General features: G+C 52.6%; 2 protein-coding genes across 5 annotated transcripts; one reads left to right on the forward strand and one right to left on the reverse strand.

Annotated features, from left to right (window-relative positions):
• Positions 1-77: 77 nt before the first annotated feature.
• On the forward strand, positions 78-12,621 carry Cables2 (Cdk5 and Abl enzyme substrate 2). Of its 4 annotated transcripts, none has more exons than XM_060382737.1 (10): positions 78-455; positions 6,477-6,548; positions 6,651-6,743; positions 7,849-7,926; positions 8,626-8,734; positions 9,178-9,343; positions 9,693-9,796; positions 10,161-10,267; positions 10,480-10,698; positions 10,794-12,621. In XM_060382737.1, exons 1-10 carry the CDS (start codon positions 106-108, stop codon positions 10,999-11,001), a joined length of 1,506 nt encoding a protein of 501 aa, XP_060238720.1. In that variant the 5' UTR covers positions 78-105; the 3' UTR covers positions 11,002-12,621. The 4 variants fall into 4 exon arrangements, with proteins under 4 accessions (XP_060238720.1, XP_021502028.1, XP_060238717.1 ...); XM_021646353.2 differs by having other exon boundaries at positions 10,480-10,684; XM_060382734.1 differs by lacking the exon at positions 6,477-6,548 and having other exon boundaries at positions 10,480-10,696.
• An 86-nt stretch (positions 12,622-12,707) lies between these two features.
• Rps21 (ribosomal protein S21) lies at positions 12,708-13,917 on the reverse strand. Its single transcript, XM_021646356.2, has 6 exons — positions 13,773-13,917; positions 13,563-13,625; positions 13,390-13,453; positions 13,173-13,244; positions 12,873-12,928; positions 12,708-12,777 (listed from the first exon to the last, which is right to left on the reverse strand). The coding sequence occupies exons 2-6, from the start codon at positions 13,610-13,612 to the stop codon at positions 12,768-12,770; spliced, it is 252 nt and encodes an 83-aa protein (XP_021502031.1). The 5' UTR covers positions 13,613-13,625; positions 13,773-13,917; the 3' UTR covers positions 12,708-12,767.
• Positions 13,918-13,922: the final 5 nt, after the last annotated feature.

Raw genomic sequence — 13,922 nt, forward strand, 5'->3', positions numbered from 1 at the left:
CGCGCCAGAGCCAATGGGCGGGAGTGACGGAGTGACATTTGCATGCAGGCGCGCCGCGGCCAATAGGCAGCTGCGCGGCGGCGCGGCGCGGCGGCGCACTCGAGCATGGCCGCTGCCGCGGCGGGAGGAGCCCCGGGTCCGGCCCCCGGCCCCGCCAGGCCCGCGCCGGCCTCCCGGAACCCGCCGTCCGTGCCGCGGAGGCGCGGGGACTCCCGGCGGCGCCAGGCCGCTCTTTTCTTTCTCAACAACATTTCCCTGGACGGACGGCCCCCGAGCCTGGGTCCTGGCGGCGAGAAGCCACCACCGCCACCGCCCACCGAGGCCCGCGAGCCGCCCGCGCCGCCGCCCGCTCCACCCGGAGGCCTCCCGGGCCTGCCAGCCAGGCCCGCGCCCCAGGGCCTGCTCAGCCCCACCACCGCGCCCGCCGGCCTCGGCCTGGACGGGCAGCGCCAGAGGTGAGTGAGCTGGGCGGGGCCGGCTGCACACGGGTTGGGGTGGCCTAGAGGCCTAGCCAAGCACTCCGGGTGAGTGACCCCTGACAGGCTTGTCAGCCCAAGGCACAGGTGCTGGTGAGCTTCGTCCATCCTCCCAGCTCACAGGGTGGATGAGCTGTGGGTTCGGCAGCCCAGGGCACAAGGATTCGGGTAAACCACAAGCTCCGCCGACCTGGACATGGCTGAGGTTGAGGTGGGTCCATTCACCAGCACGCAGGTGTGGTCACGTGGGACCCATCAGCTAGCACTCAGAGATCTGGGTGAACCGGACTGGTCAGCCCAGGACATAGGGTCCGGATGACCTGAGCCCACCAGCCTAGGGTCAAGGTCTTGGGTGACTAGAGGAGGGGGTTCTTAGGCCCGTGATGCGATGCTGGGGTCAGGGTGGCCCTAGGGGCCTTCATTCTAGTACTTAAGGGCCCATCACCCCAGCATGCAAGAGTCAGAGAAGCTTGTAGTCCCCTCTGCCCTTGGCTTGGGCTGAAGTGATCTGGCAGCATCAGCCCTGCCTGGGTCATTTCTAGGAGCCCCTCAGCCTAGCCCAGGGCAGCTCTTATTCCTAATCACTCCTTCCTCCCCTACCTCTAAGGCTGTGCCCACCAGGCCCATGGCAGTCTCAGCCTCCTCTGCCCCCTCTTGCATTCTCTTCACCTGAAGAGTGACAGTAGGAGCCAGGTCTGGACGCTGATGCCTTCTGGGCAGGTCCTGCTGCTATATGGTGCTGCCAGGTGTGAAAGCCCTGGGCAAGTCGAGCATGGAAAAGCTATAGGCTCACAGTGAAGTGCCTCCCAGGTCTGTGGTGGGGAAAGTTGTCTGACATCTGACCCTGCATCACATGCCTATGTGGCCAGAAGGACCTCCACTTTCTATGGTCACCACCTTAGCCTGCAGGGAGAGTCCAGGCCAAGCTTCTCCACAGGACATAGAAGGACCCACTGGGTCCTAGTGTTAGCTGGCCCCCTTGTGAAGAGCAGGGGCAGAGAACTGAAGAACAGGCTGGGTGAGGCACACTTTGGTACTCCTGCCACCCTCCTGATTCTGCCTTCCACTTCATTCTGATATCCTTGCTATCAGAACTACAGCTGCCTGTGGCTTCCTGTCCTGGGTTCTGCTTCCTAGTTCTTGACACTGCCCTGGTGTTGGAGAGTTGTTACGTGGGCACAGGCCCTCAGCAGGACTGTCTACCCTCCCCAGCCTGTGGCTAGGAGAGATCATAGTGGCCGGCCTATTCAAGGGGGCACTGGCTTCCAGATTTAGTTCCCTGATGTGTTGTTGTTCCTGAAGGCTGTGTCATAATGAGTGCAGACTAGCCTTCTTCCATTGCTCTGTGACCTTCAACATCTAATGGGTCTCTTAGAGCCTCAGTCTCTCCCTCTGTGGAATAGGCTGACCTGAAGCTCTTCCTCCCTAAGGTCACATGAGCCTAAGGACTTGGTAAAGCTCATGGTTACAACTTGGAGCTCTATTGTTTTCTAGCTAGTGACCGAACCACTGCTGGTTTTCTACATAGGGCTGTAGCACTGCTGATTGTCTTTTTACTGCATGCCTTGGGGTAGGTCCATCTTTAGGATCTATGGTCAGTTTGAAGTGTGTCTTCCAGCTAACTCACCCACTGCTACCTTCCGCCTAGAAAGCCTGTGTATGCACCTCCAGGGTCATGGCGACAGATCTCAGCAGGAGCAGTTTTTGTCTCCTTAGCCCTGGATGCCAGTCATTGGAGGTTGAGCTGTAGCTTCCTATCCTGTGTAGCTTCTACAGGCCTCAGGTTCAGTGGCTTATGCTGTGTTGATCCATCTTGTCTCCATGTGGGGTTCCTTCCTGCGTGTGACCTCACAGACTTTTCCTTGTCCTCCTTTTACCTTGATCCCTTCCTATACTATTTAGGGAACTACTTCAACTCACAACAGCCCTGCTTAGTATCTGCTGCAGAAATGAGGCGGAAGGGAAAGTCCCCACAGGCAAATGACTTTGCAAATTTTGGCCTAATGCACCCACCATCAGAGAGCCAGGCATAGCCTAGAGGCAGGAGGCTGTGTTCCACTTTGGTCTGGAAGAAGGGCCTAGGCCAGTCCTAAGTAGCACCTGAGCCACTTTGCATCCAAAGACTAGTCTCTGCCCAGCATCTGCTCACTAAGGGCTGAAAACCACTGGAGTGGTCAGTTCTCTAGTCAGCCCAGGTACCTGGCCCCCGCCTCCCTCCGTGAAACTGCTAGATCACCAGCCTCTACACGGAGTGCTGGGACCAGGCACCTTAGCTTTGCCTAAGACTGAGACTTACCAGGGGATCATGGGGTTTGGGGGTTTGTTTGTTTTTTCGGTTTTGTTTTTGTTTTCTTTTTTATTTGTTTGTTATTTAGAAGCTATTAGTCTGTAATAAGCCAAATGATGTGGTCATACTCATGTGAACAGAGCCCTGAGCTCCTTATGAGACTACGGCTGCAGTCTGTGCATCCTTAGCAGGGGAGGCTCCAGGGCTCTGAGCACACTGGCCAGGAAGGTTGGAGGTACTGCCGAGGCTTCTCACTGAGGCTGTCATGGGGCAGGTGGCTCCTAAGTCTGTCCCGAGCCTACACAGCCCATTCACTCTCCCTAGATCCCTAATGGGCACAGAATCACAACCACAGGGAGGTGGCCCTGCCTCTAGACCTCTCCCCATCTCCCAAATCACCAAGTACGAAAGCTTGTCACATACCAGCTGTTTTTAAGGTCTGTCATCAGGTTTCATATATTGACTGAAGAGCAGGGAAGCGACTCCCTTGGCAGCAAGGTTCCTAAGGGGCAGTTTTGAGCTGTTAGGTCAGCTGAACTGCTAAATGGCTTAGTTCTCTTAGCAACCTGCCTCTCATCCCTGGTCACATGTAGAGGGCTCTGGCACTTGCCCTGGAGCTAGGGCACATACATATGGAGCTAGGGCAGACACTGTCCTGTATAAATGTGCAGCTTGAGGCACTGTGCCCAGGTCTGCCACACTTGAACTTGCCTGGTTGTTTGAGGAGTGTCAGCTCAGGCAACAGAAAGTGCAGTTGTTCTTCAGTGTTTGTCTGCTTTTAGCTGTTCCCAAATTGAGATTCCAGGTATACGGGGAACAGTACATGGAAACTGAGTGTGCGGCTCCCCATGTGTTTGTGCGTATACACCATTCACTGCCACTGTGCACAGAGAACAGCCCCTGGGTTTCCTCACACCCTCCTTCACCATCTCCTTACCAAGACACCTTTGTCACAGAGTGTCATATTGGAGCATCATACACACTCACATCCCACATGTCAGCCCTTGTGCTGGCCAACATGATTACTACTCCCAGTGGGGTTAGTTCAGGGCACACTGTGGCTGTGATCCTGTCCTGTCTCTTGGGTACAGGGTCTCGCTAGGAGAACCTGGCCCTTCCTCAGAGTAGCTGAGCTGTGGATGTGGGCCTCTTACTCTTGCCAACTGTTTGATTTTAGACAAGTTGAATGGCTCTGTACCTCAGTTTCCCTACCTGAAACTGAATAAGAGTAGTGCCTATCTGGTACGGTTGGGATTAAATTTACAAATAATATGCTTGCCGGGCATGGTGGCATACATCATTAATCCCAGTGCTTGGGGGCAGAGGCAGGTGGATCTCTGAGTTCAAGCAAGGCCCTGGTCTACAGAGTGAGTTTCCAGATAGCCAAAGCTACACAGAGAAACCCTGTTGGTGGGGGTGGGAGGGGCATGCTTCTGAGGGAAGGAAAAACCACAGGGAACAAGATATCAGAACATTGTACAAGCGCCAAGGGAGCACACAATCCCTAGAGAGACCAGAGAATAGCAAGAAGAGCAAGCTGGGCAACTGAGTTAAGATCTGCTACAGCTCTCCCACGATGCCTCTCTGGACTTGCAAATGAGATCCCAGGGCCATGATCAGCCACCCGATGTTTCCTGGATGATTACCTCAGGGAATGCCATGCAGGCAGGTGGCCCTAAGGGCCTCAGAACAGGCTCTTCCCTCAGGTCCTACATTCTGTCCCACATCAGGCCAGCTGCATTTCTCTGTTCCAGACCTGGGCTTCCAGCCCTGGCTAGTTCCCCTGGGCAGATTCTGCCTCCCACCACCCAGCACTCATACAGTACCTTTCTAGTCTGTAAGGTTGTCTGAGCCTGCCATTCTGACTGGTCCAGTCCCTGCTGTTGTAGGCCCCCTAACCTTTCCCCCTGGCCCACTCTCTTCTCTGGCTGGTGTCTTGTTCCTACCACAGGCCCAGTTAGTCGGGAGAGGGTCCTCTGGAGGTGGCACCAAAGGCAGCAAGTGCTTTAGTCAGCTCACCTGGGTTAGTTTCCTGCAAGCTCCTGTGCTTTTTGTTGTTTCCGGGGTAAGTGACAGTGTAGGTAAGAAGGGAGAACTATGGACTTGGGTCATCGCAACAGTCTCAGAGCCCACCAGGACCTGGACTGAATTGCACTGTTTGTGTGACCTTCGACAGACTGGCCTCTCTATGCCACCCCCACTTGTGTGTGAGTGTCACAGCCTCTGAAGTGCTGATGTGAGGTAGCAGATCTATCGCCTACTTCTGCAACAAGCACAGGCAAGGGCATGGTTTGGGGATCTGCCAGGGCCTACCTGGCAGGTAGGGGTTTGACCATGCCACACTTCATGCAAACCAACTGTCCTGCTGGAAAGGGACCTCAGTTAGTGATGCTGCAGGGACAATGTGGGCCTGATAATTCACCACACGCAGCTCCTCAATGTAAGTGGCTGCTGCCAAAATGTTCAGCACCATCCAAGGACCTGTGTGTGGAAAGCACACAGCAGCCCTGCCAGGCACCCTGGGAGCACCTTCTTGCACCAATGAAGTCCAGAGTTATTCCAAAGCCCTTGTAGACAGTGGGCTGATAAGTTGTGTGTATGGGTGTTTTTCCTCCCTGTTTGTCTATGTACCGTGTGTTTGCTTAGTACCCACCGAGATCAGAGTAGAGTGTTGGGTCCCTTAGAACTGGAGGAGGTACAGATGGTATTGAGCCATGTGTGAGTACTATGAATTGAATCTGGGTCTTCCGGAAGAGTAACCAGTGTTCCTAACCACGAGCCATTTCTCCAGCCCCCAAACAACAGACTTTTATTTTTCATATTCTGGAAGCCAGAAGCCCAAAGAGGTATGGCAGGCTCTCTTTGAGGCCTCACCCTTGGCCTCATAAACTTGTCCTCCTTTGTCACCACATGGTCCTCCCTCTGTGTGTCTGTGCCCTAATCTTAAGGACACTAGTCACACTAGATTAAGGGCCACCTCAGCTAATCTCTGTAAATACCATATCTCCAAGCTCAGTCGTGTTCTGAAGTCCCAGGTTAACATACAGACTTGGAGGGAACATAAATCCCCCAGCATCCCAGTACGAAGGGCCTGTTTCTTACGGGGCATACTCAGATCTGCAGGTGCCAATCCTAAAGGCCCAGGGGCTCTTTTAGAAGTTTCTGGTAATAAGCTGGAGCTCAGCCTATGTGGTAGTAGCAGCTTCCCCATGTGATCCTATCTTTCCACATCCCCGTGCCTGACATGCATATATTTTCCTTGTCCTCAACGATAGGCATTTCTGAGCTTCAGTACCTTAGACCCTGTTTGACTGACATTTGACAACATGGAGCTAGAACCCAAAGTCCAGGAGGAGAGTCTTAGTTGCATACTTGGAAAAGAATGTTCTAGACCCAGGAGCATCTCCTGTGAGGTGTGTGTCTGTATATGTGTATGCAAGTATGTGTGTGTCTGTGTATGTGTGTACTGGAATTGCCATGCACCAGATGCCCCCACTTAGGAAAGGTTGGCAGCCTTGTGGCAGGGAAAATTATTCCACCCACCCCCACTCCCTGCTGCAGTCTTGGTTCACAGGGTCTTGAAGCCTCTCAGTTTCGTGATGGCCCTGCCTGGATATTCCCACACTAGTTTAGTTCTGTTCAGAAACCCTGGCTGCAAAGGCTTCCTGGAGTCTGTGTGCTGTCTCTTCTGAGGTCATAATGTCTTCCTACAGGAGACGAGTCACATCTCAGCGCTGTTCCCTCGAGTTTCTGGAAGATGCAGTGGGATGTGCCTCGGTGCAGAGGTATACACCCTACCTGCCCCTGCTCCAAGGCCCTGAGCCTCTGACCTCTGTGGCCCAAGAAGGTCCAGGGAGGGCAAGAATGATATGTTTTTTATCTTACAGAACCAAGCACGCATCTGGATCACCAAGACATAAAGGCCTGAAGAAAACCCACTTCATCAAGAACATGAGGCAGTATGACACAAAGAACAGCAGGTAAGAGAGTGTAGGGCCTGGCCTACACTGCAGGACCACATCTCTGGAGGCCATATGAGGCCCCAGGCCCTACCCTTGTTGGCAGCAGCAACTTCAGTTCATGGGGCTCCTGTTTCATCGCCTATGGCCTGTCCATAGTGTTTGGGCACTTGTGTTCCTCTATATTACTTAAACACTGGCTAACATGGCCACCACTGTACAATCCACGGAAGAGCCACTAGCTTGACACAAGTCTTTGGGAAAAGAGAACTGAAAAGGCAAACATGGGCCCCACCCTAAATGTGTCCAGGATAGAAGGCGTGGTCATATTTGGGGAGCATATACAGGATAAGGCACAGATATACTTGGGACACATAAAAGGAAGCATAGTCACATTGGGGACACACAAAAGTATATTAGGGGACTTGTAGGAGGCTTAACTCAAACTGGTGTTTGACTCCCCGGAACAGTGCTAAGTTGGGCTCTGGGCAGCTGCACATGTCCTGCACTGGTGCAGGAGCAGTGCTGAGCATGTCCCTTGGTGCCACACTACCAGTCACTCTGATCCCAGAGTTCCCCCTTCTCCCCTGTAGGTCACCTGGTAAGTGTCCCCAGGGAATATTACTACAGGGCCTGGCCAGAGGTAGCTCCCTGCAAATCCTGAGCACCGAGACTGTAGGGTGGCCTGTGATTACAGCTCTGAGCACTGCTAAGCCCCCTGGATAGCGGACCTCTATATTAGATCTGAGTGGTCTCTAGTAACATTAGGTTTTGCATTTGTCTGGACCACTGCAGCCTGACACTGAACTTTGGCACCTTCCTGTGGCCCTTTGTGCAAACAAGGCTGCCTTTTCCTAGGTGACTGTGCTCCCAGGAAACATGAAATCTATAGCCCTGTATGTTACAGGGCCAGTGGAGACCTACCTAGCAGCACTACTGTGCTCCTAATGCTCTGTGCCTGGGAACAGGGAGCTTACTAAACAACTCTCAGGAGTCAGGCCCAAGTGCTAACATGCCAGGCCTGGCTTCTTAAATCCAAGTCCCCTCTGTGGCTCTGGCAGTTTCTCATTACCCAAATGTAGGCAGGACAGAATTACTGCCCTGCTCTGACCTGGACCTCCCACAGGATTGTACTCATCTGTGCCAAGCGGTCCCTGTGTGCAGCCTTTTCAGTCCTGCCCTATGGAGAGGGCCTACGGATCAGGTAAGGAAGCCTGTGCTGCATAAACTGATAGGTTCTGGTCCTTAGGCTCATGGGTGTCATCATATCATCTTCCACCACAGCCCAGGAACTTGCATTTTAGGTTCTTATTCCCCAGGGGCAATAGGTTCTGTTCAAACTATATATAAGTTGGCTGAGATATTCCTGTCCCTCTCTCAGATATGCTCCTAAAACCTTGTAACCAACCCAGGCAATTGTGTCCTAAATGTAATTCAGGGAAGAAGGAAACAGCTGTTGGGGCGGGGCAGTGTTATATGTGACCCCACAGAACAATAGTCAGCACAGAGAAACCTCCTGTCCAGAGTGAGAGGTAGCTAGTTCTCAGGATCCCAGGCCAGCGGCTGAGCTGTGTGACTGCAGTGGAAGGGTTAGAGGCACCCGGGAAGCAAATTTGAGCTGAAATTCAGGTATGTGTTCAGGGATGTTCCAGAGTTGTGGCTCCCTTGCGCTTTGACAGATGACATCTGCCACTGGGCAGAAATGAGATGTAGACTCCCTCAGGTTAAACCTTCTGCCATGCCTTCCAAGGTCATGCCCAACTACTCCTGGGCTTTGTGGCAGGGGCTCTTCTGAGTGGTTGGACGAGCAGACTAAGCTGCATGTGGATTCACTGTGGGCCGAGCATCCACCCACTGACTACAGGCAGGGGGACTACAGCCCTCCCTCTCCTATACATTGCAGTGACCTGAGGGTGGACAGCCAGAAGCAGAGGCACCCATCCGGCGGCGTTTCTGTTTCTTCCGAGATGGTCTTTGAGTTGGAAGGCGTTGAGCTGGGAGCAGATGGAAAGGCAAGAGCCCTGTAGCTAGCCAATGGCCAGCAGAGTTAGGCAGATAGTCACCTCACACATTAATCTAAGACACAGTATTGGGAACAAGCCACACATCCTGTTATACCTGTCACTAGCTGGTTCATGCCACCCCAGAAAAGGGCCTAAGTGTTCACCATACATGGCCATTGCAGTTGTGGGTGACCCAGCTATCCACTTGAGTTCTCCACATCTAGCCCTGCTTCTGGACCAGTAGGCCACTCATGGGTCTTCCAAGACAGGAAAACTAGCCCAACTGCAAACCCCAGACCAGGGATGGAAGCTGGTATTCTGACATGAGAGTACCTACTCTAAGTAGGTAGCAGCATGACCCTCAGGCTCCTAACTGGAGGGTGGAGGGGAGCAGAAGTTGCACTTCAGACCTGGGGAAGCAGGACTGAGCTCTAATGTGATTGGTTTTCCAGGTCGTGTCTTATGCAAAGTTCCTGTATCCTACTAATGCCCTGGTTACACACAAGAATGACAGCCATGGCTTGTTGCCTCAGCCTCGGACCAGCATTCCCCGGGCTCCACCAGGTTCAAGACACAAATCTATGCCTACCAAGTCAACACCAGCTGGCACAGAACTAGGTAGCCTAAGTGCCTTCACTATGGCAGAAGGGAGGCAGTAGCACTGTCTGGGCTAGGGACAGTGATTGGGCAGACAATATAAGTCATACTTATCCTTCTTAGAGGAAAAGGATTACAGATAGTGTATCCCTAGGCTCTGCCTGTGTCAGGCAGAGGAAAGGATCAGTGTGGGAAGGGGGCTCTGTCCAGATGTTGCTCCTTGTACCCAATCTCTGGCCCTTGACCTGGAGCCCCTCTCAGAGCCTGACCGGTTCCTGTGAAGTGGTACATCTTCATTGGGTGTGCTGGTGGAGAGGCGGCATGGGTTCTGAACAGGATCTAGGGTACAAATGGCTGTCTCTGCTTACAGGAAGCGACGGGGGAGATGCAGTAGAGTACAACCCCAACCTCCTGGATGACCCACAGTGGCCTTGTGGGAAGCACAAACGGGTACTTATCTTTGCTTCATACATGGTGAGTTCCATGGCCCTAACATTGTTCAGGGTTCAGGGAATAAACTGAGTACCCCTCCATGCCCAGAAGCCCAGAACAACCATCCCAGGGTGCCTTGTCCCCACCTAGCACCAGCAGGTAGGTGGACAAGGCCATAGACAAGGGCAGTGTGCCAAAGCAGGATAGGCAGCCATGCTGGACAGTCTCCTGGGGTCAGCTCTGAATGCCTGGCAGCCTGGGCCTATCCATAGACAAGCTGAGCCATTTTATTCTCAGAAATCCAAATGCCTCTCTGAAGCCCCACATGCCCCTATCTGTAAACCCAGGCTGCACGGCATCCACTTTCAAGGCATCTAGCCCCCACATACCTCTACTTCTGTTATAGACCACGGTAATAGAGTATGTGAAGCCTGCAGACCTCAAAAAGGACATGAACGAGACCTTCAGGGAGAAGTTCCCTCATATCAAACTGACATTGAGCAAAATTAGGAGGTAAGGAAGGGCCAGGCAGATGCCCCTACCCAGCCACCTGGGTAGTAACCTACCTACCCAGTAACCTGGCTCTGGGCTTTCTCCTTGGAGAACGTAGTGTCTTTTCTGACAGCCCACAGCACATGGCATAGCTATGAAAGGGTGGCTGCTGCTTCGTCGTAGTCTCATGACATAGATTTGCCCCAGGGACATGGCTCCCATCCCACCCACAGTTTAAAGCGTGAGATGCGGAACCTTTCTGAAGAGTGCAGCTTGGAGCCTGTGACCGTGTCCATGGCCTACGTGTACTTTGAGAAGCTTGTACTGCAGGGCAAGCTCAACAAACAGAACCGCAAACTGTGTGCTGGTGCCTGCGTTCTATTGGCTGCCAAGATCAGCAGTGACCTCCGCAAGAGCGAAGTGAAGCAGCTGATTGACGTGAGTGCAGAGGTGTGAGCACAGCATGAGCACCCCAGTGCCAAGCACTGAGCCTTAGATGGGGACCACAGGTGGAACTAACCCAGACCCTTTGCTTCCTTCACTGCAGAAACTGGAGGAAAGATTCCGGTTCAACAGGAGAGATCTCATTGGATTTGAGTTCACAGTGCTTGTGGCTTTGGAACTGGCCCTGTACCTCCCTGAGAACCAAGTGTTACCTCACTACAGACGCCTCACCCAGCAGTTCTAGTCCAGAACAGTGCACCCCACAGGAAGGCTGCCTGGTAGGAAGGCATGCAGCTTGGCTAGAGCACTGAGATGACTAGTGGCCCTGTCCTCCTCCAATACTGCACTTCTCCTCAGAGCCCAAGGTGGCTCTGGGTTTCCTTGGCAACTTCACCTTCACCCCGAAGTGGCACTTTGACTGCACCTCAAGGCACTTCTGAGGAGTTTCCTGGAGTAAATGAACAGTGTGGGGCTTGGTTTGTTTTTCATGTGCCTGAGACCAGCCTGGTTTACATTGTCAGTCCTGAGGTCCAGCCTTTACTTTGCCTAGGCCTTGCAACCCATCAGCCGTGAAGCCATTCCTGTGGAGACCTTGGTGTCCAGACTTTTCTGAACATGCTAGAATTGCCAGACCTAACACATTTTTCTGGACATGGCTGTGCATGACGCCAAGACCCTGACCCCATCCCTACATCAACACATTTTTTTTGTCAAGATGCAAGGAAGGACAGACACCTTGACCCATTCTGACATTGCTCACTCTTAGACCTTGTTAAAGCATCTATCACTGTGAAGTCCTTATGCCATCACATATACAGTGGGGCTTGGCCAATACCATCACCCACCCCACCCACCTCCTACTAGGAAAACTTCCCTGCATCACTGGACCTTTAAGACAACTGCTGACTTCAGGCTCCTGACTTTTCCTAAGCAATATCATGTAGAAAAGGTATTGTAATTTGAAATTTGGTCTCTATACAAACAGAAGCTAGCCTGGTAAGGTTTGCTGGTGACTAAACCACGCTTGACACTCAAGCAGGAAGGCACTGACCTCTAACAGGGAGCCCATCAGTGACTCCTGAGCAAAGTAGATGCCGTCTAGGCCAACTTGCTTATGTATCCACTGTGCCACTGCCCCTCTGCTAGCACTGAACAGGCCCCTCCTCTGCTTTCCCAGGTCCGTTCTTCCATTCTTCCTGCACACTGGTTACTAGCCCAGATTGCCATGGTACAGTTAGTCCCGCTGCTGGCAACTGCTTGGATCCACCTCACCACAGCCCCAACAATGTTCATGCCTCTCAGGACAGTGTCCAACCACCTAGGCCCAGAGAATCTCTAATAGCTTATACAGGAACCTTGCAAGATAGTGACAAACCAGTCTTGGGTCCCAACCATGTTTATGCCAGGATAAGTATGCTCATGCCTCTACAGCATCTTGGGCTCAAGACAGTGGTCCTGGCATGGCAGACAAGTCATCTGACTTGACTACCCTTGGAGGACATACCCAGGCAGTTTCCTCTAGTCTAGATGTGATGTTGAAGATGGTAAATAGTAATAACCTAGGCCTGTATTATTTATGTAGTAGGATTTATTCATCTACCAACCTTATCTGCTGGAAGTCCTTCCCTGCCCTCAATACCAAGAGCTGCTGACGTGTCAAACCAAGCACTGTTGTGACAAAGCCAACCCTTAAACCAAATGACAGGAGGAACCCACAATCCTATAGACTGAGTCCAGAAATCTGAATATACCCCTGGTGTCCAGCTGGACTGTGACCCAATGCCACAGACCTGGTGCTGCACCCTTAGCACCCAACAGTGGACACAACTGTGTGAGAATATCGGACCTCAGAATGTTGTGTATGTCTGATAGGTTTTGAATGGATGGTGTTTAAATGTTTTTGTTAAAGTAAAACTTGTTTTTGCAACATACTTCTTAGTTTGTCTACCTTGAGATGAGTGTACTGCCTCTCTGTTCTGGTCACAATAAAAACACCAGCCACACACCAAAAGCAGACTCAAATGACAGAGATACTTTCTCACTTTTATTTATTACAAATATTCCCGACCTCTTCTGATCAAAAGTTCCTAACAAAGAAAGGAAAATAGTATTAAAAGCTTTAACTACTGGGAAGTGGCAGTCCACTCAACCCCAATGTGAGTTCCCCCTCAAACACACTTACTTTGAGACAATTCCATCAGCTTTAGCCAACCGGAGAATAGAATCATCTGACTCGCCCTTTAAAAAAAAAAAAAAAGAATCCTTGATTATCCCCACAGGACTGGGTCCCGGCTTAGCATGGCAGAACATGCACCATCAGACCCAAATCTGTAGCCACACCAAGGGGAGGTAAGATGAGTTAACTAACAACCTCAGTCTGCCTACAGCAAGCCTGACCGGCCTACCAAGTGCCAACCCATTTCTTCCAGAGGAAGAGTCCCACCATCAAAGCTCTAAAGTCGACGTGATCAAATAAACTCACCATCCTGCGAATGGCCCCGCAGATAGCATAGGTTTTATACTGGCCATTAAACCGGCCAGTGACCTTGTCGACCTGTAGAGAGAAATCGATTGGGAGATTCGACCCCACCCCACGCTTTAAGTCTACCCTGAATGTTAGCAAACACCAATACGAAAACCCAGACTCTGAGGCCTAGGCTCTGAGGCCTAGGTGCCTCACCATCGGGTTCCCAGCTCACCTCGGCCACATTCAACTGGATGGACGCGTGGTCCTTGGCACCAATGATGCGGTTGCTCGCGGAGCTGAGGAAAGAAAACACGTGCGTGTAGCAAGCCGAGAAAGAAAAAAGGTGAAAGGCGGTGGGTAAAGCAGGCTGATTGGGGCCGCATAAAGGGAGGACCTCAGACTCACCATTTCCGCGGCACGTATAGGTCCACGAACTCGCCGGCGTCGTTCTGCATGTTGAGGCCGCACCTACACAATCACCACCCGGGTCATGAGACTGGCCAGGCCGGCATTCGGGGTCAGCGGCCCTAGCCAGACCCATTCCCGAGCGCTCCCAGTCATGCCACCGCGCCCGACCCGGCCCAGGTCGCGCCCACAGGGCGCCTCGCGGCCTACCTGCTCGCTGGTCCAGCGGGAGCGCAGAAAGGAAGTAGCTCGTCCCTCCGCCGCACTATTGGACGGGAGGGGCGGGCCGTAGGTAAATGCTTCCGGGTCCCGCTGCCTGGATCCACCTCCTCAGAGGCCAGTTTGTGTGCCTCTACTTCC

This window comes from Meriones unguiculatus, chromosome 4 (assembly GCF_030254825.1).
Source record: "Meriones unguiculatus strain TT.TT164.6M chromosome 4, Bangor_MerUng_6.1, whole genome shotgun sequence".
NCBI classification, from domain to species: Eukaryota; Metazoa; Chordata; class Mammalia; order Rodentia; family Muridae; genus Meriones; species Meriones unguiculatus.